At 46.8% G+C, this 21935-nt stretch overlaps 6 protein-coding genes across 7 annotated transcripts; 2 read left to right on the top strand and 4 right to left on the bottom strand.

Annotated features, from left to right (window-relative positions):
* Nucleotides 1–526: 526 nt before the first annotated feature.
* Nucleotides 527–2658, bottom strand: H257_09849. 2 transcript variants are annotated; one of them, XM_009836220.1, is made up of 7 exons: nucleotides 2490–2658; nucleotides 2386–2442; nucleotides 2229–2298; nucleotides 1817–2105; nucleotides 1619–1679; nucleotides 727–953; nucleotides 527–640 (listed from the first exon to the last, which is right to left on the bottom strand). In XM_009836220.1, the coding sequence occupies exons 1-7, from the start codon at nucleotides 2580–2582 to the stop codon at nucleotides 616–618; spliced, it is 822 nt and encodes a 273-aa protein (XP_009834522.1). In that variant the 5' UTR covers nucleotides 2583–2658; the 3' UTR covers nucleotides 527–615. The 2 variants fall into 2 exon arrangements, with proteins under 2 accessions (XP_009834522.1, XP_009834521.1); XM_009836219.1 differs by having other exon boundaries at nucleotides 727–1679.
* Nucleotides 2659–3183: 525 nt separating this feature from the next.
* On the bottom strand, nucleotides 3184–4851 carry H257_09848 (hypothetical protein; the record flags this gene model as incomplete). The annotated part of the gene is made up of 2 exons (XM_009836218.1): nucleotides 3184–4169; nucleotides 4221–4851. 2 exons carry the CDS (start codon nucleotides 4849–4851, stop codon nucleotides 3184–3186), a joined length of 1617 nt encoding a protein of 538 aa, XP_009834520.1.
* Nucleotides 4852–9545: 4694 nt separating this feature from the next.
* On the top strand, nucleotides 9546–10887 carry H257_09847 (hypothetical protein; the record flags this gene model as incomplete). The annotated part of the gene is made up of 3 exons (XM_009836217.1): nucleotides 9546–9617; nucleotides 10072–10266; nucleotides 10351–10887. 3 exons carry the CDS (start codon nucleotides 9546–9548, stop codon nucleotides 10885–10887), a joined length of 804 nt encoding a protein of 267 aa, XP_009834519.1.
* A 2548-nt stretch (nucleotides 10888–13435) lies between these two features.
* Nucleotides 13436–14918, top strand: H257_09846 (hypothetical protein; the record flags this gene model as incomplete). The annotated part of the gene is made up of 4 exons (XM_009836216.1): nucleotides 13436–13761; nucleotides 13975–14214; nucleotides 14683–14785; nucleotides 14889–14918. The coding sequence occupies 4 exons, from the start codon at nucleotides 13436–13438 to the stop codon at nucleotides 14916–14918; spliced, it is 699 nt and encodes a 232-aa protein (XP_009834518.1).
* A 1823-nt stretch (nucleotides 14919–16741) lies between these two features.
* Nucleotides 16742–17911, bottom strand: H257_09845 (hypothetical protein; the record flags this gene model as incomplete). Its single annotated transcript, XM_009836215.1, has 1 exon — nucleotides 16742–17911. One exon carries the CDS (start codon nucleotides 17909–17911, stop codon nucleotides 16742–16744), a length of 1170 nt encoding a protein of 389 aa, XP_009834517.1.
* Nucleotides 17912–18380: 469 nt separating this feature from the next.
* On the bottom strand, nucleotides 18381–20042 carry H257_09844 (hypothetical protein; the record flags this gene model as incomplete). The annotated part of the gene is made up of 2 exons (XM_009836214.1): nucleotides 18381–19360; nucleotides 19412–20042. The coding sequence occupies 2 exons, from the start codon at nucleotides 20040–20042 to the stop codon at nucleotides 18381–18383; spliced, it is 1611 nt and encodes a 536-aa protein (XP_009834516.1).
* Between the last annotated feature and the right edge of the window lie 1893 nt (nucleotides 20043–21935).

Here is a 21935-nt window from a genome sequence, read left to right as displayed (position 1 = left end):
TTCATGACGCACCCTTATTGGTAGGAAAATTGCTCTTCTTCTCTGTTTTGATTGGTTCAACCACCGACGTCGAATATTTCCGCTTGGTCATAGTACATTGTATACCATACAAATTCCAAGATGACCGCGGTCATGACCTCCGGATAGGGCGACTGATATCTGCAAAATAACATCTCCAATAGTATTGAGTGAAATTTCGTGTTATGGCGAGATGAGCTCAAAATTATTAGCCAACCAAAACCTTCTCAATGAAATTCAACCAATCAGATCGATTGTGGATCGGTTTGGTCGGCCCTCAAATTTGTATCAAATCGACAATACTACTAATACATCTTCTATTAATACACCAACTAATCGACTGAATATATTTTCCTCCAATCCAAATCGTTCAAACTCGAATCTCTTCGTGGATTGGTGTATAATGCGTGTTCTCGTCGCAACGATCGTAGTAAGTACTACTGTTAATACGTAGTACTATTACTAATACTCCGGAGTACTATTAATAACGTTATTAATAGAAATAAAATGATGCAAAACCGTCTTTCTTTTTTATTTAATCTGAACCATCAACCACATGTACTAGTAGTACAAGCTATTACTACTAGTACCTCCTATTTATTGCTCGTACGCCCACGGATTCCTATCCACAAACGAGTTTGGTTAGTATAACTACTACTAGTACTACTACTAGTACTACTCGAGCAACAGGGCAACGAACGTACGTACTTGGTCAAGAAATCTTCTATCGCGTGGCGAAGCGATACATTTGGCCGCAGTTGGCTAGCGCGGAGACTTTCCCTTGTCAAAGGATCAATCTGGGATCGCGCTACATGTGCTTCGATCCACTTGCGGTCGTAGCTGACGCCATTGGGGGTCGTCACCGGGTCTTCCATGATGTCCATGCCGATGGGGCATAAAAAGTATTCGGGCACGAGGTTCTTCTCAGCCGATTGCTAACACAAGGCACCAGAAATTTGTAGCCAAATACAGGAACTCTCACTTTATAAAAAAATATTTTTTTGAATTTTTCTATGTATCTATGTTATATTGCTGCAAATACCATAAGAGAGGTACGTAGGTAGTTAAGTGTAGGGTACTTGAATATATATATATAATGAGAAGTCGAACCACCAACTCTGCACATTAACGGACACTCTATAAAAGCATTAGAAATGGACAAACGCGAGCCAAAAATTACACTCAACACACCTTATTTAGACTACTGTTGAATTATCGTGCACAGATGACAACTGCAGCTTGGTTTTATATACTATATCATATGTGTGGTCTATACATACAAAATTAAATATATATATAATACGACGCAGTGCACCTTAGACTACTAGGATCATCTCGTACAAAGGACAACTCGAGCTTGATTATATTTATATATGGCCTAATCTAATATATACTATATACATATATATAAAAGAATTACACCCGATCCAATTTTGACTAGTAGGATTATCCTGCACAGATGACAAATCAAGTTTGATTTTTTTACTAAATATATATATATATATATGGCTCAATCTAATCAAAGATTTACAAAATGTACATACATAGATTGACGATACTAATAATACTAGTACTACTACTAGTACTAGTAGGTACGTACTTGCAACTCCAACAGCTCCATCATGTGCGCGAGGACCGTGTCGTGGTCATTGTGAATATCTCTACAAAAATAAATATATAAAAATCAAATAATAAATAATAAATAAAAAAATTCATCTCGTCCGCCCTAAACCTGTACGTACATATTACACCCAAATAATATAATTAGTAAATTAAGCACAAGAGCCGATATACATACGCTTTGGTTTGAGGGGCGGAAGTGTTGGCGCAGTGGAGCTGGTGCGTGCGACTCTGGTGAACAATGTCATGGAACAGCGCCGTCACTCGCTCGTGTCGACTGGTTTGGATGTCGTGCGCGGCCTGCCACTTGAGTTTCCTGGCCTGGCGCAGCCCCGCCAGCACTTCCTGCTCGAATGACACCTTTAGCTGAGAGCTTTGGGCGGCGAGGGCCAGCGCAGCTTGGAATGCTTCAATGCCCGCAGTGTATTCGCTGTTATGGCATAGACTCTTGCCCAGGAGGTAGTGCGCTATGTATGTACAACATATGTAGTCGAGTTGGTCGGGGGCAAGAGGTACATAGATGGGACGTGACACGATCGATGATACTGTATACATGTCGACGATGCGGATGATACTGATGATGATCGTACCTTTGGCATTGGACGCGTCAAGTTGAATGGCGCGGCGGCAATCGGTTTGCGCCAACGCCCACTTCTCGAGCTACAAGACGACGACGACGACGTGTGTGAGAGATGGGGACTGTCGTCACGACGAGCGTGATGAGAAGGAGATGGAGAGCGTATGTACGTGGAGGTAGCTGAGGGCGCGGTTGGTGTAGAACGCCGCCACATCCGACTTCAAACACTAGGCATGGAGAGTGAGATGGACGACGGGGCGACATATAGTAGTACGATGGCTTCAGTATAAAAGTCGATGGCGGCAGAGTACTTGTGCTTGGCAAAGCAAGCGTTGCCCTTCTCCTTCATGAGCAGCGCCTGGTCCATGCTTCGTTCTCGGTGCGGCGGCGGAGCTGCGGTACAGTGTACTGTAATGGAAGCAAGTTCACTTGTTACACAGCGCGAACTCGATTGAGTTCGTCACTCCCGCAGTTTTTAAAATACTCCCAAGTGTTGTATTTTCACTTGATGTTTGTATCCCATTTGGTTGTGTATGGATTTAAATTGTTTTCCATTGATTTAAAACGTGCACCACCTGGCATCCTTCGTGTTCATGGTTGATGAACATGGATGGAGGTTGGCGTGGCCGCCTGACGTCGCTACGACAAACACCAACGCCATGTACAGTAGGTAGCTGGGAAGCATGAAGCTGTTGGACGTCTTGTTGCCAGCCAGACGCGTGTGCCCATCATCTTTTGGCGACTTGACGTTGCCGAGGACTTCCCATACTACAGAAGGAGTATGTATGTGCATGCAAGGTAGACCTAGAAGTACACTCGTCTTCCACTCACCTCCGTTGCCATCATGGCAGCCTCAGCACTCTATGTACATCACTCCACAGCCCTGCTATATGCACGTCACCAAATACCCTCTACTTCTCCACTATCACTTCCCCATGCACTTGATTCTCTCTGTATTACAAGCCGTCTCAAGTAGAATACTTTGGTTTGGGCGGTCCAGCCATGAGTTCCACATACTGGGCCCTGTCAATTTGAGTCTTCTTGAGCATGACCATTACGACTACAGAGACACCGACCGCCACAGCCGCCGCCGCAAACCCGAGCCACCACCACACCACCGCTCCCGCGCCTTCCCCTTGTCCGTTCGATGTAGGGGCCGTCAAGTCAGCGCCACTTAAGTACTCGGTGGGGTCTTTCGGGTACGCAAACGAGTCGCATGCCACTTGACCGTACACAAAACACTCAAACAGGTACAATGCATGCAACGGTCTCGCGGCGGGCACCATGTGGCCGGCTCCCTTAACCGTCTTAAACGTCAAGTTGGTGTACCGTACAGTGTACCCCGCTAGTTGCTTGTCGGGGCCAAACCAGGTTTTCCACTTCTCAGTCACGGTCAGGTTTAGGCCATCGTCCGTGAGCCACCGCTGGGTGCCGATAAAGTTGACCACCGAGTCAGCGTCCCCGCTGTAGATGAGACCTTTCAAGCCAGCTTGGAGGATCGTGGGGTACTTGTCCAGGACAGTCAAGCTAGACGAGTACAGCTCAGTGACGTCGTCGCTGCAATCAGAAAACGACTGGCCAGCCCCCCCATCCACGTGAATCGCAGCCAACACTTGGGGTTGGTTCAAGTACAAGGTCATGAACGTATCGGTACAAGGCCCCAGTGTGCCGCGATGAGTGAGCGATCGAATCATGTGGTTCTTCTGGCGCTGGAGCGCTTTCGACTGGTTGGCTTGAAGGAGGCAAATGTCGCCGTAAATGTAGTACGCATCCATCTCGTCAAAGTCGATGCTTAGTTCTGCGGCTGCATACGTGGCAGCACACAAAGCCGAGCAGCCAGGGTGTCCGTCTTGGCATAGCCATAGCTCGGACGGTTGGCAGTTGTTTTGAATCTCTCGGTATGTTTGAATAGACACGAGCCCATGGCTGTAGTAGTAATCCATGTACGACCCGTCTACAATAATACGTACACATGTTCACACTTGGACAGGATGTGTCAGTGTACCGTCAAGTTTTTGGTCCGTGTACGCGTTGCCAATGGCAAACCCGGTCAAGTGGAGATTCTCCACGGGGTCTGTGACGAGGTTATGGACAAGAAACGGAATGTACATGCCGGCGTAGCTTTCGCCCGTGATGTAAAAGTCGCGGTTCTTGTATTGAGGGTACAGCTCCAGAAATTGCTTGAGAAACTCGCGCGATCGAGCGGCGGTCACGTCGTCGGTGTACTCGGACGCGTTGAGCACCGGCTGGCTAAAGCCAACGCCCGCCGGGGAGTCCAAGAACACCATGTTGGCCTTGCGGTTCCACGCGTACGGATTGCGTTTGACGCTCAAGTCACTCTGGACCACAAACGGACCCAACTCGGTGAAGAAGCCATTGAGAGACGAGCAGCCAGGGCCGCCATTGAGCCACAGCACCAGCGGGTCCGTGGATGGATTGGACTCGGATTCCACGAGCCAGTAAAACATCTTTTGGCCGTTGCTGGGTAGAGGAATGTGGCCGGCATACTGATCAAAGTTGATGGGCTTGGCGTCGTTGTAGCCAGGAAGGGTCGTGATCTTGTGGGAGCTGGCAGCCGTACCGTCGGCTAGCGCAAGAGCGACAGCAACCGTCATCATAGCCATGGTTCGCAACATGATTGAAATTCTCAACTGACTGTGGCGTCGATACATACGAAGGAACATCCCTGAGATCGTATATACACCCCAGGACTTCAAACATGTGTGATGGGAAATATATTGGGGTTTGTATGCTGTTGCAATCAACGGCTGCTTGTGAGTGTGCTGTGCTGACTGATTCTACTGTACATATGTACATCTGAACCGCGAGGCTGGTGAGCTACAGTATGGAACTACGAGATGATCTTTTCGACGTGGCAGGACCCATTTTACAGTGTTGAAGGGTTAACGGATGACAGTAGTATTACTATAGTAGTACTAGGAAAAAGGTGACGTACCCGTGCACATTCACTCGAACACAACAACACCCCTCAAACTGTATACTTCGAAGTAAGTCTTTTGGTAGTGGCATGACGAGGCACTTAACCCCCTTTTACCCCAGAATATCACGGTTATCTCAAATAACCCCCTTTTACCCCAAGGTAAACCCTAAAACGATGCTATGAGCGTAATCATCATATCCCATAATGTTCCGTTAAAATGGGTCATGACATTACCAAAAGACCTATACGGAACTACCAGTACTTGTCACATCACTCATGTACCGGTATCTACCGGTATCTAGAGATGCCATGAGAAGCAGGACCGTGGTTAATTGAGTTTGGATGATCATTTTTAAGACTTTCCAACCACATGTGGAACCGCTTCGCCAATTGTAACCCACCTGCTCCACCAGAGGCGGTGTGTAATCTTCGGTTTTTACTTCGCTCAACGCTTCATACCTCGTGCTTCGACCGATCTTCTTCGAAGTTCGGTCCTTGTCTCCCTTGATATCCGGATTCCCCAGGAGGGACATATAAATCCTTGCGGAAATTAGGGGATCCACCACGACCTTTGAGTTAAGAGAAGAGGACCGTGGAGTATGGTCTTAAGAACCTGTTCCGACTAAACTCAGAATGGGTAGAGCCAATCAAATCGTCGTATTTTTCATTCTACCTCATTCGCAAACACTTTTTTGCGAATGACCTCCTGAAGGTCATTCGCAAGAGAACCAGGTAGAATGCATATTGATTGGTGTAAACAAAGATAAGCTGTATCCAATCAAAAATTTGTCAACGACGTCGTATGGATGACGGACGCCCTTGTGCTGTATGTTGCTGTTGCGGGGTTGCCATCGAAGCCGTTTTCTCGTCGACCGATGGCCGTAGCTACCGCTCCTCCATTACAAACCACTTTGTCGTACTAGTACCTAGCAACACTTGGACTATTGTCCAGAAACTCCGACTCTTGGCGCATGGTTCACGCGACACCTTCGATACGCGTGGCACATACGATCGTATCTGCACCAACGTTGAGGTGGCATGGCATCGCGTTCACCCCTTACTCCACCACAGCAACTCAATGAGCATCCGTTGGGTTCCTTTCGTTGATTCTAGTATGATTGGTTCTGGACTAAAATCTCGAATGGGGTAGACACACTAAAATCAAATCAATTTATTGGCTATTAAGTTAACCAAAGAAGGTCTTTCACAGCACCGTTAGGACAGTAGTACTAATAACGTTAGTACCGGACTGTACAGTATATGGTAACCTGAAAAACGACAAACCCTGAAAAACGTTCAACAAATCTGAATACCGTTCAGCCAAGACTGAAAACCGTTCAACTATTAACAATGTAAACTCTAGTTAGATTAGGCATATTTTTTGTACTCTGACCACAACAACTGACCCTGGGGATTTAGCATTATACTTCGAAGTATGTGCACGCGGGGTTAATTGAGTTTGGATTATCATCATTTATGCACGCGGGGGTAGGACGAAGTCCCGGGGTTACAGGGTTACGGGAAGAAAATTTGCTTGAACGGTTTTCAGTCTTGGCTGAACGGTATTCAGATTTCTTGAACGTTTTCCCATAGTTTCCCCTAAAAAACCAGTGCTGTAGATTGCCCAATGTAATGGTCATTGGTAGGGAATGTAATGGCCCGAAACACTTTGCACGACGATACTCTCCGTATCAGAGAGTGAGTGTTTACTATTGGGTCCGTGTTTCACACACAAATGAGCCAATTCCTCTCGAGTACACATCAAGAGTCTCGACGCGTAAAATGTGACCACACTTGATAACGGCGAAAACGTTTCTGGAAACGAAGATACAAACAGTCGCACCTCGACGACGAACTTAAAGCTTGAGTCCTGAAGTTGCTTGTATTCTGGACAAGACATTCAGAACTACTGTATACAGAGGAGTGCGTGGGAATTCGCGCAGAGTTGAATAGCAAATACTACGTAGTATTTTTATAATTATATGTTGAACTGACTCGACTAAATTTTAACCAAATTATAGCCAATCAGGGGGAATTGATTTAAACGCCATGATTGACTTGATCAAAGATGAAATACTCAAATTCTATTGACTGATTCAAAACTCAAACTTGTCAGTCAAGATTTTCACAATGGCACCACCTCGACGTGTGGCTCAGAGTCATAAGGGCAGATATACGGACCGCCAAATCCGTGTATTCCTGCAGATGCATGCACTGTTTGGCTCAGGTGCAAGTGGCGGACACTTCGCAAGGTCGTTCAACATCCCGGAGGACACGTTTCGTGAACAGAAGAGACATCAGGTGACATACTTGGGCACCACGCACAACGGCGGCCGGGTGATGTTGCAAGGCAAAGGACGAGGCGAGTCCCATACCTTTTCAAGCGATTTGGTGGACTTTATGGAGTCAATCCGAGACGGTGAGCACTTTCTCATCACGGCTCACCTGGTAACGTGGGTGAAGTCCTACCAGACTTAATGGCTATCAGCGTACTTCGCCGACAAGTCAAACGACGATCGCGCATAAAGTGTCTGGTCCAGTGGTGCCCCCGGTTCGCCAATCTCCAAGGCTTCAGTAACCTAGTGCCGTGTCATGCGAAGTTGGCTTAAGGAGAACATCTTGCTGTTCATGAAACATTCTCAGCCGAATTCCATGTCGAGTTCGGCTATCTTCCCAAACGTGCGTGATCAATATTGATGAAAATTTCGTGTCCTACGCTACACCACCAGGACGTACGTTGGCGAAGATTGGTGATCCGTCACGCCTTCAGGTGACACAGAAGCACTCTGACAAGATCACTGCGGAATTATCAGTTCGGGCTGATGGTATTGCTTGCAAACGTTAAGCATGATAAGAAAACTATGTGGAGGTACGATGATGCCGCTGTTGATCATTGTCAAAGGAACTCCGGGGGTGAGATTGAAGTCGACGAGCTCCCAACGTACCCACCCGGCCCGGTGGATGCTGTGCAAAAGAAGGCCTACATGGGCAAGCGTGTGTGGTCGTTCTACCTTTGTGAAATATTGCAGCCCGAAGTGGACTTCCCCTCAGTCATGCTTGCGGACAACTTTACCTGCCATGTGTCGAAGAATTCCTACAAGATCCTTGAAGACGTGTTGCTTTGTAGTGCATACCTACAGCCGCTACTGGCAAACACGACGAGTGTGCTTCGACCCCTGGATGTGGGTGTTATGGGGTCATTCAAACAAATGTGCCGCAACGAATAGAACAAGGAGGTCAAGGTTATCACTGCCGCAGAAAAGCGCCTTGCTATGATCAAGCGCTCCATCAAGGTATCGGAGGATATGAAGGAAGACTCCTTTCGGAAATCTTTTGAAAAAGCGTTTCAATTTTTTGAGATTTAGTGTAATAAATGTAAATACTTGGAGGTTGTGTGATATATATATGTGTTAAAATTTAAATACTGTATGCCAAAAGATCGCACTACCCATGGGGCCCCATGCGAACCTTCACCCCCCACACTCAAAGTGCTACTTGCAATAGTCATCCAGCATTTCTCCAGCTTACCCATTGTACGACGAATTAAATCGCGAAGGTGTCCTCGAATATTGTAATTGCAAAACGACCGTACCGGTCATTGCAATTTGTCCCGAGTTCGATCACGGGTATTGGCTAAAAAGCGACCTATTGGCTAAAATACAACCAATCAGACGAGAATGAGAAAATGTTGAAGTACAGATTTTTATTTAAAATAAATTCCATCTGATTCACCAGCGATACAAACTTCTATTTATTTGCGAGTGCCACCGTGCGCAGTTCTCTGTACAAGCATGTAGTGGCGGAGTGTGTTCGGTAGAATGAAACTGCAAAGGGGAGTAGAAGGCACAGCATAGATGAAAGTGCAGGTAATAATGTGAGGCTATCATAATCTACATGCATTGCGCGCACTGTGGCTCAAATGTGTTTGAGAGCGCAGTTGAGAAACGATATACAGTACCTACGTTCAAAATTGAAGGCCACGCAGAATGCTTTACAGTAGATCATAGGATGTTTCGGGGTGCATGCAGTATTTTTAATAAAAATATGACCAAGAGCAACATTTTATAAAATGATGCATAGTTTATTTCATATAATTTTAAAAGCCACAACATCCTCACTCTTTTTGAGATACGAAGGAAGTACTTTGGAAGAAAATCTAAGGAAAAGTCACTGTGCGCTTGGAAAAATATAGGACGAAGTCTAGTGCATTAGTCCTCAATTATACTAAGGATTTATATGTCCTTACTTCGAGGTACTATCCGTGGATAGTACAGTATTACTAAGAGATATGACCTAGCCAACATTGTTTGCAGGCCTATTCGACGTAGTTTGCTTGCCAAGATGAGGCATTAGTTACTCGAAGCAAACCTTTGATGTCACCGAACGACAATGTTGAACATAACCCGCCTTGACCGGTCTATTCCTCTTGACATCGTGCTGAAATCCGCGTTAAATCGCGTGGTTGGATCTCGACTTCATAATTAACTGTTCAGCTACAGTATACTTCGGAGTACTACAGGTCTACAGGGAGTTGTTGTATCAAGGAGAATTTATTGATGTCACAACGTTTGCTTATGCTTCTCGCTTGTCCAAACTGCGTTTGACTTCAGCAGTGTGTCACACTGGTTTTAGTGTCACTACTAGTAGTACTCACTACTGGAATCAGTCTATTTATATGGAATAAAGTTGGTGGACTTCAACTGAACCTACTATAGTACACCGCAATACTTTCCAGCTGATTATTTTCACGAATATCTATTCGCGAAAAAATTGTCACATTGGATTTGCCTAGCATTGATTGGTCAATTCGTTTCGAATCCGTATAGTTTGGTCAATATTTGAATAAACTATGCACGATTACATAGAGAATTTCTTATATTTTCTTCCATTTCGGAATTTACCTTATAACCCACAGGCGGGGCGCCGCGATCCGTGCAGACAAATCAACTGTCCAGCCGCCACTCCACGCACCGACATTCCCTCCGTCTCTTCCGCTGCGCCAGCAAAGTGCGCAAAGCTACCGCAATGCCGGTGCAAACGCCGCAGAAAACGTTTTGGTCACCACCAGCGCAAATCGTCGCATATCACGTATCACGTTAGCCGGGTCAAGGTAACCACAATCGGCCAGGCAAACAGGACAGTACGGTCCCCGAGACGAAGCCACAGTTGACGACATCTCCGGTGGCTACCACAGGCCAGATACGCCAACCTATTGGCCCTGTCGCTCGGTCATGAAAAGAGCAACATCCATCAATCCGAGCATCATTGTCGCCAAACGAAAGTTACTCTTCGTCTCAATGTGGCGCACCGAGGCGATATCACGTCCAAGCTGACCGACTACACACCACTGACCGCACAGGACCTACCTTCTAACCCGGTTACCAACACGACCCAACCGCTGTCAACCACAGACTGTCATATACGTGTAAATACTCTTCGGCACCGGCACTGCGCCACAACCGGCGGAACCACCGTCTGCATCGACGAAAACGGACATATTCATTGGCACAACGCCGACCACGCTCACGTCGAATGCCACCAACGTGTGCCAACGGGCTGCTGTACATCCAAGACGGCCTATTGCGGTATCCACCAGCTGGTGCACCCACCGACCAGTACCGGCAAACCAGCACTGCGTCACCGCGCGAGCTACCTTGGCTGTTTTCGTATCAGCCAAATGCTAAACCTGACGTGGAACGACGTCGCCCTCCAACATGATGGCGACAGCTAGTATGTATCGCTCCGACGTCGTTTGCACAAAAAGGCCAGTGAGTAAAATAACTGCCAAATCTACCATCTCGTCGACGAGAAGTCGTTTACGTGCTTGCGTGTGTGTGGGTTGTTTTCGGATTACAATCCGGCCAGTCCGTATTTAGCCTTCACAGTCAAGTCGTTTGTTTTTCCTGCCTACATACTCAAATCGTCTGGGACCCCAGGTTCAACTGGTACACACTTCTTGATCAAAATCAAGCCCGTCTGTTCATTAAAAGTGCAGTTGAAAAGTGCTCCGACCTTCCTACAGGTATTTTTTGCTCACATATTTTTTTCACATGGTATACTTCGAAGTATAATAGTTCTGCAATATTTTTTAGGAATTACGTTGCACAGCGTGCGTCGTGGACGAAGTTTTTACCGAGTGTTCGAGTCCCCAGAGCGTCGGTTCAATTTCAGAGAGGTCATAGCATGGTGCAGATGGGATGGTGCAAAGACATGCTGTGACTCTTATTACACGCAGCAGTACAAACGAAATCGATCCAAGGCATCTACTACTAGTACGCATCAGCACGCACACGAACACCAGCAACTCAACTGTCGCCGAAATCAACGTACAACACCTCTGCAACGCAATTGTCAAGTCCCTCCAAAACAACGTGCATATTTTACCTGCCGCTGTCGTCGCCGCCGATGTCGCCCGCACGCTGCCGCTGCCTGTGGCTGCCAAGTCGAAGCGTCAAATGACGCTGGATAGCTTCGTTTCGCACGCAGTTGTACTACTGCACGGTCAGCAAATGAAGCATGGACAAAATCGTTTACCGGAGACCCGGCGGACGGGTTGTTTCAACCCCGCCATTGTTCAACAAACAAATGGTCCGGGCCAACCGCCGGAAATACTCTGGGCGCTTGACCTCTTCGCTTGCCTTTTCAAAGTATGTTAGTTATGAGATGTTTGAGGCTGCATATGTAGGTCACACCAGCTCTTACAGCAATATCTTGTCTGAAGTCCGCAAGCGAAAGCGCGAGGGGCGAATGAAGTGATGTGATCTTGGTCTTTTGTGAAATGAGGTTATTGGAGAAGTCTCACAGCTCGGCAATCAAAATTGCATTCTGGGGATACATTTTGACCAATCATAAAGTTGTCGGGTTGAAATGTCGTGGACGACGAAAGATATCTACGCGATGGAACAAGAAGATGACGTGGAGTTCTACCATGTAGCACCATACGTACAAATTCTAAATGCAAATCGAAGTACCACTGGGTGAAGATTTCCGTTGACCGTAATTAGTGCGGACCGCACGAATTTTCAACATCCTCACCAGGCAGACCTGTTGCATGTGTGTTAGAATCCGCACTAATTAAGAGCTTGGAGAATTAGTAAGGGCCGCATTATATCTGAATGTGGATAATTAGTGCTGAAAATGTCAGATGATCATTACGCAAACATATTCTCTGGAGTATGTTATTTGAGTACTGGTTCTTCTACCGGTACAGGGGAGCCATTAAAGTGTGTTCGATGCTTCTCAACGATTTTCTGCAGTTCCAAGGTGAGTTGACCTTAACGCCAACGTCCACAAATGTCCACAGCCATACTACATCGGATGATTGCCTTGCGAACGTACGAAAGACCCACACCGTCACGCATGGCATTAATGGCCCTTACTGACTTCGTCACTAGCTCTAGGAAAAGCCGTTCCCTGGATTCTGCAGCTTGCCAGACCACACCCCAACGGAGCGAAAATTGTCGGATCAATCGCCTTGTTGGATCATTCGCATCTTCTCGACCTCCACAGACGTATCCATTCGACCTAGATTTTGGAAATCATAAACGACTCGGCCGGTTGGACAAGGTCTGTTGCGCACAGAGGAAAGCACTGCAACTCAGTGTTGGTTGTTTGGAGAATCGAACCCAATTCTCCACTGCCGTTGTGACCGCCGCAATTATCGACGAACATAACCGTCTTGATATTTCGTATGTAGAATCTATTTATGATTTATACCACTTATAGTATCCAATCTTCATATCATTCCATCCTTTGGGTTCTGATAGGTAGGAGGCACCAGGTACATTGTCTGGGGGGCCCTGAATGGGGTATGATCGGTTTAGGTTTTGGAATATCATGATTGGAAGTCCGATTCGCGCGCGCGACCCACCAGTAATGTACACCATCATGGTCATTTCGACCCCAGCAGAGACTACGTCTACATACATTACATCAGTGTCGCCACAAAATCCAGTGTAGGAACCGTTGTCGACGTTGATTACAAAGCGCGTCTCGTCTATGTTACAGAGAAGGTCCTCGTTAAGATCACCAGAGGCGAATCACCGCTGCAACTCGCCCAAGTGGTACGCGACGGTTTTCTTAATGTGCTCTCCTTCTTTGCTGGGATGAGTGAAAGCTTTCCGGTCTGTGAGCGTTGCACAATACCGTGGATATCTAATTTAGTTTACGTTAATATCTATTGTGCTTTTCATCCAATTTGCCCATTGTTTTAGCGCACTAATCAATGGATGACAAAATTAAAACCATACGTTAAGCAACACAAATCGAGAGTCTGGCACATGAGCGACATAAAGTCAGGTCGTTATTTACTGGACCATCTCACTGGCAAAGTGGACAAGGCCAACATGCAGCGGGATCGATTGAACGAGTACTTTCGGTGCCACATCACTGCCAAGGTAGATAAACCCTTGGGCAAGAGTAGAACGAGCGTTGGTAAGCCGACCGAGCTCACCGTGGCCAGCGATACTTCGTTTGGTGTTGTTTCTGCCCTGGGCGTCCACATCGCCGACTACCACGCTGACGCGTCGAACGCGAAGCTTCTGTGGGACCCGGAAGGTCCAAAGGAATTTTATGTAAAGGTTGCGGCCAACACAACACAAGACAAGTAAGTCAAACTCACACTGCTAAACCACAATGACGTGGAACGGCGAGTTTGGGACAACGCAAGCAAGGTCCGCAATGCCTAAGCATCGTTCACATTGTTGCTGTTCATTTACGTCGGTAAAAAACTCGAAATATATGAATATGTCAAAATTATGTCCCGATTATTAAATTAGTGTAAATTACGAAATAGAAAGGATACCAGCACCGCTACTAGACGAGCAACTTCTAACAACCTCGTGACTGCGGCAACCCGCGTTGCGGGATACATTGAAGACCAGAGCCTTCTCCTTGGCCCTCTCCAAATCGACTATGCAACGGTTGTGACGGCAAGGTTGCCGCCGACCGCCCCCGTTGAAATTCCCGCAAATGCTACAATGCAGCAACTCGGTCATATTGACCTTACGGATTCACGTCATGCCGACGAATGCCGGTACCCCGACCACGGAAACGTACCGTAGGGTTCGTTTCGGTTTGGCACGATGGCTAGTGCCCGGTGAATTGTTTTCTGTCCGTTGAAGATCTCCGCAGCATACTAGGAATTCCTCCATTCGACTTGACACCATCCTTCGGGAACCAATAGTGGGGGAAGTAGTCGGACCAAGCGTGAACATTGAGGGCATTGATCACATTAGTTTGTAGTAATGTCAAACAATTTGCATAAAATATTCCAATGGTTTCAAACGAATTTACATTAGGTGTACGGTTTTATCTTATTCAACTTGTTTTACAATGATCAGCATCGACATGCGTTGGAGATGTGTTGTGCTTGTCCAAGTTTATGGCATTTAGTTGACGTCATTCGCCTCATACTTGGACTCTCACGACGTAGCGTAGCAAGATTCAACACGATGTTTATATCTACGGGCAATGTGACTAAGTTGACGAAGCGCTCGACGGAGTCACGCTGGCCTACTGACGTCAGAGACTGGTTGAACGAGTACGCCACAGTCCATCCATGCTTCTACATCGAGGAGCTTGAAGACGCACTGCGACACCAGTTTCCGACGCTCAAGATTGTATCTGCGGTAACGATATGTAGAGCACTCATGCATTACTTAGGTTTGACGCGAAAAGGTATTAAAGTTTCGAATATATTTTCAGTATTTATTCGTGTGTAATTAGTCTTAGACCGACGAGTGCGAGAGTCTGCCGATTTAGAGCTACGCGATTACTATCGGCGATTAAGCCCTTACTACTCGTACCCTGACCAGCTTGTTTTTGTCGACGAGACTTCCAAAGACGGACGTGATTCGTTTCGCAAGTACGCTTGGTCGAAGCGCAACAAAAAGCCGATTATAGAATTACCATTCACTCCCGGCCAGCGGGTGTCAGCACTAGCGGCATTTACAAAGTCCGCATTTTTAGCGTGGGATTATGTGGATGGTATAATATTTTTGGCGTTCCATGTCTTAATTTATATTTATTAGAATTTTTAGGAACATTTGATTATGCTACGTTTCACGGCGTCATGGTCAAAAATATTCTGTCGTATTTGAATCCTTGGCCGCTGCGGCGTTCAATTTTGATTTTGGACAACGCAAAGAACCACATGTACAAGGAGCTGCAAGACGCAGTTCACAGCCGTGGGTGGTGCACTGCTATATTTTTTTGTTGCCATATTCTCGGAGAAATGTTTCTTGGTCTAACGCTGTAGTATCATAACCGCAATGGCGATACATATTGTATCATATCCTCTCTTTTTTTGGTGCACTCTACAATCGCCACATCTAATAAAGCACGAACATTGAAGCGAAATGCCATGGGATACTTGTGAATCCAGCGCTTTAGCAGACTAAATCCTACCTCAATAGGATTTAGCTGCCCCTGTTTCACCTTGCTTTTTCTGGTTAATGTGCTATTAGTACATGTAGGTGGCATCCGACATCAAACCGACAAATTTGAAGTCGGTGATTGGATAACCCACAACTAGTTGAATTTTGATTGGTCAGTTATTTTTTAGACAATCCGATTGGGCGATGTAGTTGACGTGGGAGCAACTTATCGTTCACATTGAATATATACAGCTTACTATTTGTTGAAAACACAGTCGGATCAACTTACAATAACCAAGACTTTGACACAGCATATCCCGAAAACAACCATGACCTCGACTCAGCATCCCGAGAACAAAGATAAGCAAACAAGATGAGGAGTTTTGACTAGTACGAGAACAGAGAAGTAGCTGTTGTGCTTGATGTACATACATAAACGACATCTTTTGACAGGTCGTTCGAACGTCCACCGACGCACACGGCATGTTGATCTATGTGAATTCGCAGGAACCCGGTGTTGCCAGGGCCATTACACTGGGGCTCGAAGGAGTTTGTGTTCCGGTGCTTGCGTTAAACAACTGCATTAACGTTAGCAACAACTTCACTGACCCACCATTTCGCACAATTGGAGTTACGATGGGTGCTACATACGACATACTTATCAACCTAGCAATGAAATTGTACATATACTCGGGGCTATGCGTCACGGAGACGACACCACTGAAGCTCGCCAACCTGTCGTCCCCGACACCGAGATCAAGTTGATGTACTGTACACCAGGCGAACTGGCAGTGCCACATTTTGGGACGTGCTGTCGATGGTAAACTCACGAATGATGCAGTAGACTGCAGCATGCTGACGTTGGTGTGTCTACTAAAGCGAGGGGTCGCCGACCACGATACGCTCTTTTACCATTGTACTGACGCTCACGTATCTTCGTCATGGCATCTTTAACTGTACCATTTCTATATTCATCAATGGAAATTAAAGCCATTGCAACGTCCCTGGAGGTGACAGGACTCCTGTACCCACGCCTCCATGGGACACACCAAGAGCTGTGGTCAGCAGGCTTCCGAAAAAATATATTTATTGTGACTATCTAAAATGCCGCCTCGGCCAATAGATTTCACGATATTCGACGACCTCAATAATAAATAATTGTTTTCTAATGCAACATATCGATAATTGTTCAAATTATGTAGTATATTATTACATGAGGGAGAAAACACTCCAATACAATGTATTCGCGCGAAGGAATATGATCATCTCGAAATTTACCGGATACAAGTGCTTTCTATGGTCTGTCAATATGTACTGCGCGACGCTGAAGAGCCGTTCGACCAAGTTGGTCGTTGGAAGGACAAACTTCAAGCAGCAGTACTTGCTTGCTGTTGGTCCCATTCGGCGACGTTTTGGAGCCAAACGTTCGTCCGCGTAACTCAACGGCGTGCTGGGTACTGCAACACTGTCAGGGTCCAACAGGAACATGACCAATGCAGCCTTCTCAGCAGTAGTCAGCTCGTCTTCGCGTAACGACAACACCTTCGCCACACCATTGTCAAAGTTAGGACAGTGGTGGATCTCCGCGTTTAAAGCCAGATATGGCAACGTTGGGTGCCGACAGTGTAGTCCATGAAACATAGTCCGTGCATCCGCCATGTCAAGATCTTCCGCTTGGAGTTGTCTTGTCACGCTTTTGAATTGCTCAAGCACAAAGAAGAGCTTTTTCACACGAGTATTCTGTCCGCTGAGCAACAACAGATCTCGCACCCCTGAGACCTCCGGTAAAAATCGTAACAGCGCTAGGTAGCGTTGGACCATTTGAAATGTCGATGACCACCGCGTTACGTTTCGACAAACTGGCAATAAGTCAGTGAAGCGCGTAACTGCACCAGCTGGGCGGAGTCGACCAAGCCTCGTCATAATTGCGTGTATGGATAACAGGTCGCTTTCGTACAGCACCAACAATGCCTTCATGGCCAAGTTGAAGTTGTGCGAGTAGCACCCGACAAGAGGAACGCCCATTTTAGCCGCCATAGAGACGTTGGTAGAACAATTGTCGCCAGTGACAAAGGCGAGATTTGCCAGCTCTATGCCACAGAGGTCAAGTGTTTCCGCGATGAAAGCGATGTGAGGGTCGGCATCCATGCTGTCGGGCTTCAAGAGTGGCGACATTGCGAGCAGAGGTGTATGGCGCACATTGGCCACAGCGTACGTTGCGAAGATCGTGCAAAAGTGCTTCGAGCCATCGGTCCACCCGTCAATACAAAGCCCAAATACGTCGGGGAGTTCTGCTGCGATTTTGGCCTCCACATTACGTGTGACCTTGTCCATGGCAGACTTTAACGTCTTCACGCAAATGGGGGCCAGCCGTGACATAAAGCCTCTGCACCCAATACACGTGACATCAGGAGCCACGCCGTGTCCTCACGGTTCATGTCCTGACAAGGCGAGGACATGAACCGCGAGGAAGGGTTCGAATCCATGTTGCAGCCTCTGCACGCAATACACATGGCAACCCTTACGGTTCAAGTCCTCACCTTGTCAGAGACTTCAATAAAAACCAACATACGACATTTGGTCTTTGTATTGAAAATGAAAAGTCATCTACCAATGAAACCCTACGACGTATTGAACTTTTAACCAATAACATTAATGTCGGATAAAATTGTCCTACGGGTATTCGCCAAGTTATCCGTGTTATCCGTACATGTACACAATATACATTTCTTTCCGCTCACCTACCGGTAATCAATGAAATACCATAAGCTTACAGTGTGTGAAACCTCCAAAACGAAGACATTGCATCGGTTATACTTGTAAAAATATAGACGATGCTATATTCTTCTTAGGTGGAGTACACGGGCTTGACTTCAGATGTCAATTCAGTATACTTGGCGTTTTCCTTCTTGGTTTTCTGGGTGGCGACATATCGCCAGCCAAGCACACCCACGACCACCATCGCCACCCCACCCAGGGCCCACCACAAGTACACCAAATTGGCTTCGCTAGTACTACTAGTCACCGGCGCTGTCAAGTCAGCGCCACTTAAGTACTCGGTGGGGTCTTTCGGGTACGCAAATGAGTCGCACGCCACTTGACCGTACACAAAACACTCGAACAAGTACAATGCATGCAACGGTCTTGTGGCTGGCACCATGTGGCCAGCGCCCTTGATGGTCGTAAACGTCAAGTTGGTGTACCGTTCAGTGTACCCCGACAGTTGTTTGTCCGGGCCAATCCAGGCTTTCCACTTCTCAGTCACGGTCAGGTTAAGCCCATCGTCTGTGAGCCAGCGCTGGGTGCCGATAAAGTTGACAATGGCGTCGGCATCCCCGCTGTAGATGAGACCTTTCAAGCCAGCTTGGAGGATCGTGGGGTATTTGTCCAGCACAGTCAAGCTAGACGAGTACAGCTCAATGACGCCGTCGCTGCAATCAGAAAACGACTGGCTAGCCCCCCCATCCACGTGAATCGCCGTCAAAACTTGGGGCTGGTTCAAGTATAAGGTTGTAAAGGTATCGGTGCAAGGATCAATGGTGCCGCGATGAGTGAGCGGCCGTATCATGTGGTTCTTCTGGAGCCGGAGCGCTTTTGTCTGGTTGGCTTGAAGGAGACAAATGTCACCGTAAATGTAGTACGGATTCATCTCGTCAAAGTCGATGCTTAGTTCCGCGGCTGCATACGTGGCAGCACACAAAGCCGAGCAGCCAGGGTGTCCGTCTTGGCATAGCCATAACTCGGACGGTTGGCAGTCGTTTTGAATCGCTCGGTATGTTTCAATAGACACGAGCCCGTGGCTGTAGTAGTAATCCATGTACGACCCGTCTACAATAATACGTACACATGTTCACACTTGTACAGGATGTGTCAGTGTACCGTCAAGTTTTTGGTCCGTGTACGGGTTGCCAATGGCAAACCCGGTCAAGTGGAGATTCTCCACGGGGTCTGTGACGAGGTTATAGACAAGGAACGGAATGTACATGCCGGCGTAGCTCTCGCCCGTGATGTAAAAGTCGCGGTTCTTGTATTGAGGGTACAGCTCCAGAAATTGCTTGAGAAACTCGCGCGATCGAGCGGCGGTCACGTCGTCGGTGTACTCGGACGCGTTGAGCACCGGCTGGCTAAAGCCAACGCCCGCTGGGGAGTCCAAGAACACCATATTGGCCTTGCGGTTCCACGCGTACGGATTACGTTTGACGCTCAAGTCACTCTGGACGACAAATGGACCCAACTCGGTGAAGAAGCCACCGAGAGACGAGCAGCCAGGGCCACCATTGAGCCACAGCACCAGCGGGTCCGTGGATGGATTGGACTCGGATTCCACGAGCCAGTAAAACATCTTTTGGCCGTTGCTGGGCAGCGGAATGTGGCCGGCATACTGATCAAAGTTGATGGGCTTGGCGTCGTTGTAGCCAGGAAGGGTCGGGATCTTGTGGGAGCTGGCAGCCGTAGCGTCGGCTAGGCCAATAACGACAGCAACCGTCATCGTAGCCACGGTTCGCAGCATGGTGGAAATTCTCAAATGAACTGACTGTGGTGTCGACATGAAGGAACATCGGAGGAACATCCCCGAGATATTTGTATAAACTCGAGGACTTCAAGCACGTGGTCGTGACATGTGGTGGGAAAAGATATGGAGGTTTGTATACTGGCTAGCGCATCCATCGGCTGCATGTGTGTCAACCAGATGTGCTGACGTACTGTACAATGATTCAACTGTAGATGAGTATTATATGGCCATTGCATCCTCTTCATCTGACCCGCGATGCGCTGGTGAGCTACATAATGGAGCTACCGGTACTTACCACATCACTCATATATCTAGCTAGCGATGCCATGAGAAGCAGGACCTGTGGGTCGTGGTCGTAAGTATCCTGTATGTACCAGAAGTCTACGGTAGGTACTTGTACTACAGTACTGTACCGTAGTACTAGTAGTACTAATAGTACCGTTCTGTATATGGTAACCTGTTGATTGCCAGATGTCCGAAACACTTTTCATGACGAAACTAATTTAATTACATATAAACGCTAGTGAATACGTTTCATATCGACAAAGTATTAAGAGTCCCATTGCTTCAAAGTATAGCGTACTACTATTAACAGGCAGGCCAGGGCAGAATGTACAAATTTTGGTCATACTATGATTTTCAAACTTCGTCCACAGAGCTCAGTAAGCCACAGAGATTTCGGAATGTGTCCTTGACTATTCGTCCATCTTCACATGCCATTTGCACGCTTTCGGAGGCCGGAACAACCGCGAAAACTTGCATGGCGCATGGGCCCTCGATGGATTCAACGGCCGTCCCTGCGCATGTCATTGGACACATTTTGGTTCTTTCTTCCAATGGAATGCCAGTAAAAATGTCAGTAACGTTTTTGCATACTTGTAGAACTCAAAATGGATTAGTCATATATAGTTAGATAATCAATTATCCTATATATTGTTAATAACCACACTGGCCTTTTCCGGTCGAAAGGCTGTTCCCATAGTAGCTCAAATCTGATTTTAATCAGAGTATTGATAATACTACTGTACTCGGACATCACATCTGCACTTTGTTCCGATCCAGGAAGTAAATCCCCATTGTCCCAAGCTCGTTGGGATAGAACAGCGAGGTTAAATCATCGAGAAACAGCTCCAACCGAGTTGAATGACATGCTCCCACAAGATAGGGCGATGCTTCACTTGCCGCCATTATCCCGTTGTTGACTGCGAGGACGCATGCAAATGCGCTTTAAATCATTTGGTCTTGGACATTCACAGAGAGCTTCGTCAACAACCAAAGCAAACCACATGTTTTGGAGGTATTTCTACGTGTCTAAATCTGAATGCCTTTCAGTTCATTCGCGTCAACCCAAAGGTCAATCTCCGATGCTCGTCAACACATGCGGTACTTCCCAGTGGTTTGGGACATTCTAAAGAACGTACAACTATGTTACAGTGGTAGATTAATTGAGTTTGGATTATCATTTTTAAGACATTCCTCGCGAGGGCCGACAGTGGTAGAGACTAAGTATGTAATTGGATGAAACAACAAAAGTAAGGTAATGCATCAATTGTTGACACGGCACCAAATTATGAGACTGTCTGACTTTTAGCCAATAGCATCTCGATATTTCGTGTTGGCCTTGTATGATTGGATATGATAATATTCGTCTCTATATTTTATTACATGTCTCAATGCTGAAGTCTGGTCAGTTTTTTTCAATCTCAAACAAAAAAATACAAGTATTTAATTAGAGTGTCAACTAGAAACACTTGACCCTGTCCCGCCATACATGCCTACAAGAGCGTCACGGCAGTTGTGCATAGCTACGTGATACATGGAAGTACTCACTTTAGAGCCATCGCTATTATAGACAAAGAAGCAGCAGTGTATTGCTCGTCGCAACGAGTG

Source organism: Aphanomyces astaci (assembly GCF_000520075.1).
Source record: "Aphanomyces astaci strain APO3 unplaced genomic scaffold supercont1.25, whole genome shotgun sequence".
In the NCBI taxonomy this organism is placed as follows: Eukaryota; Oomycota; class Saprolegniomycetes; order Saprolegniales; family Verrucalvaceae; genus Aphanomyces; species Aphanomyces astaci.
This window is presented reverse-complemented; position numbering and strand designations above follow the sequence as displayed.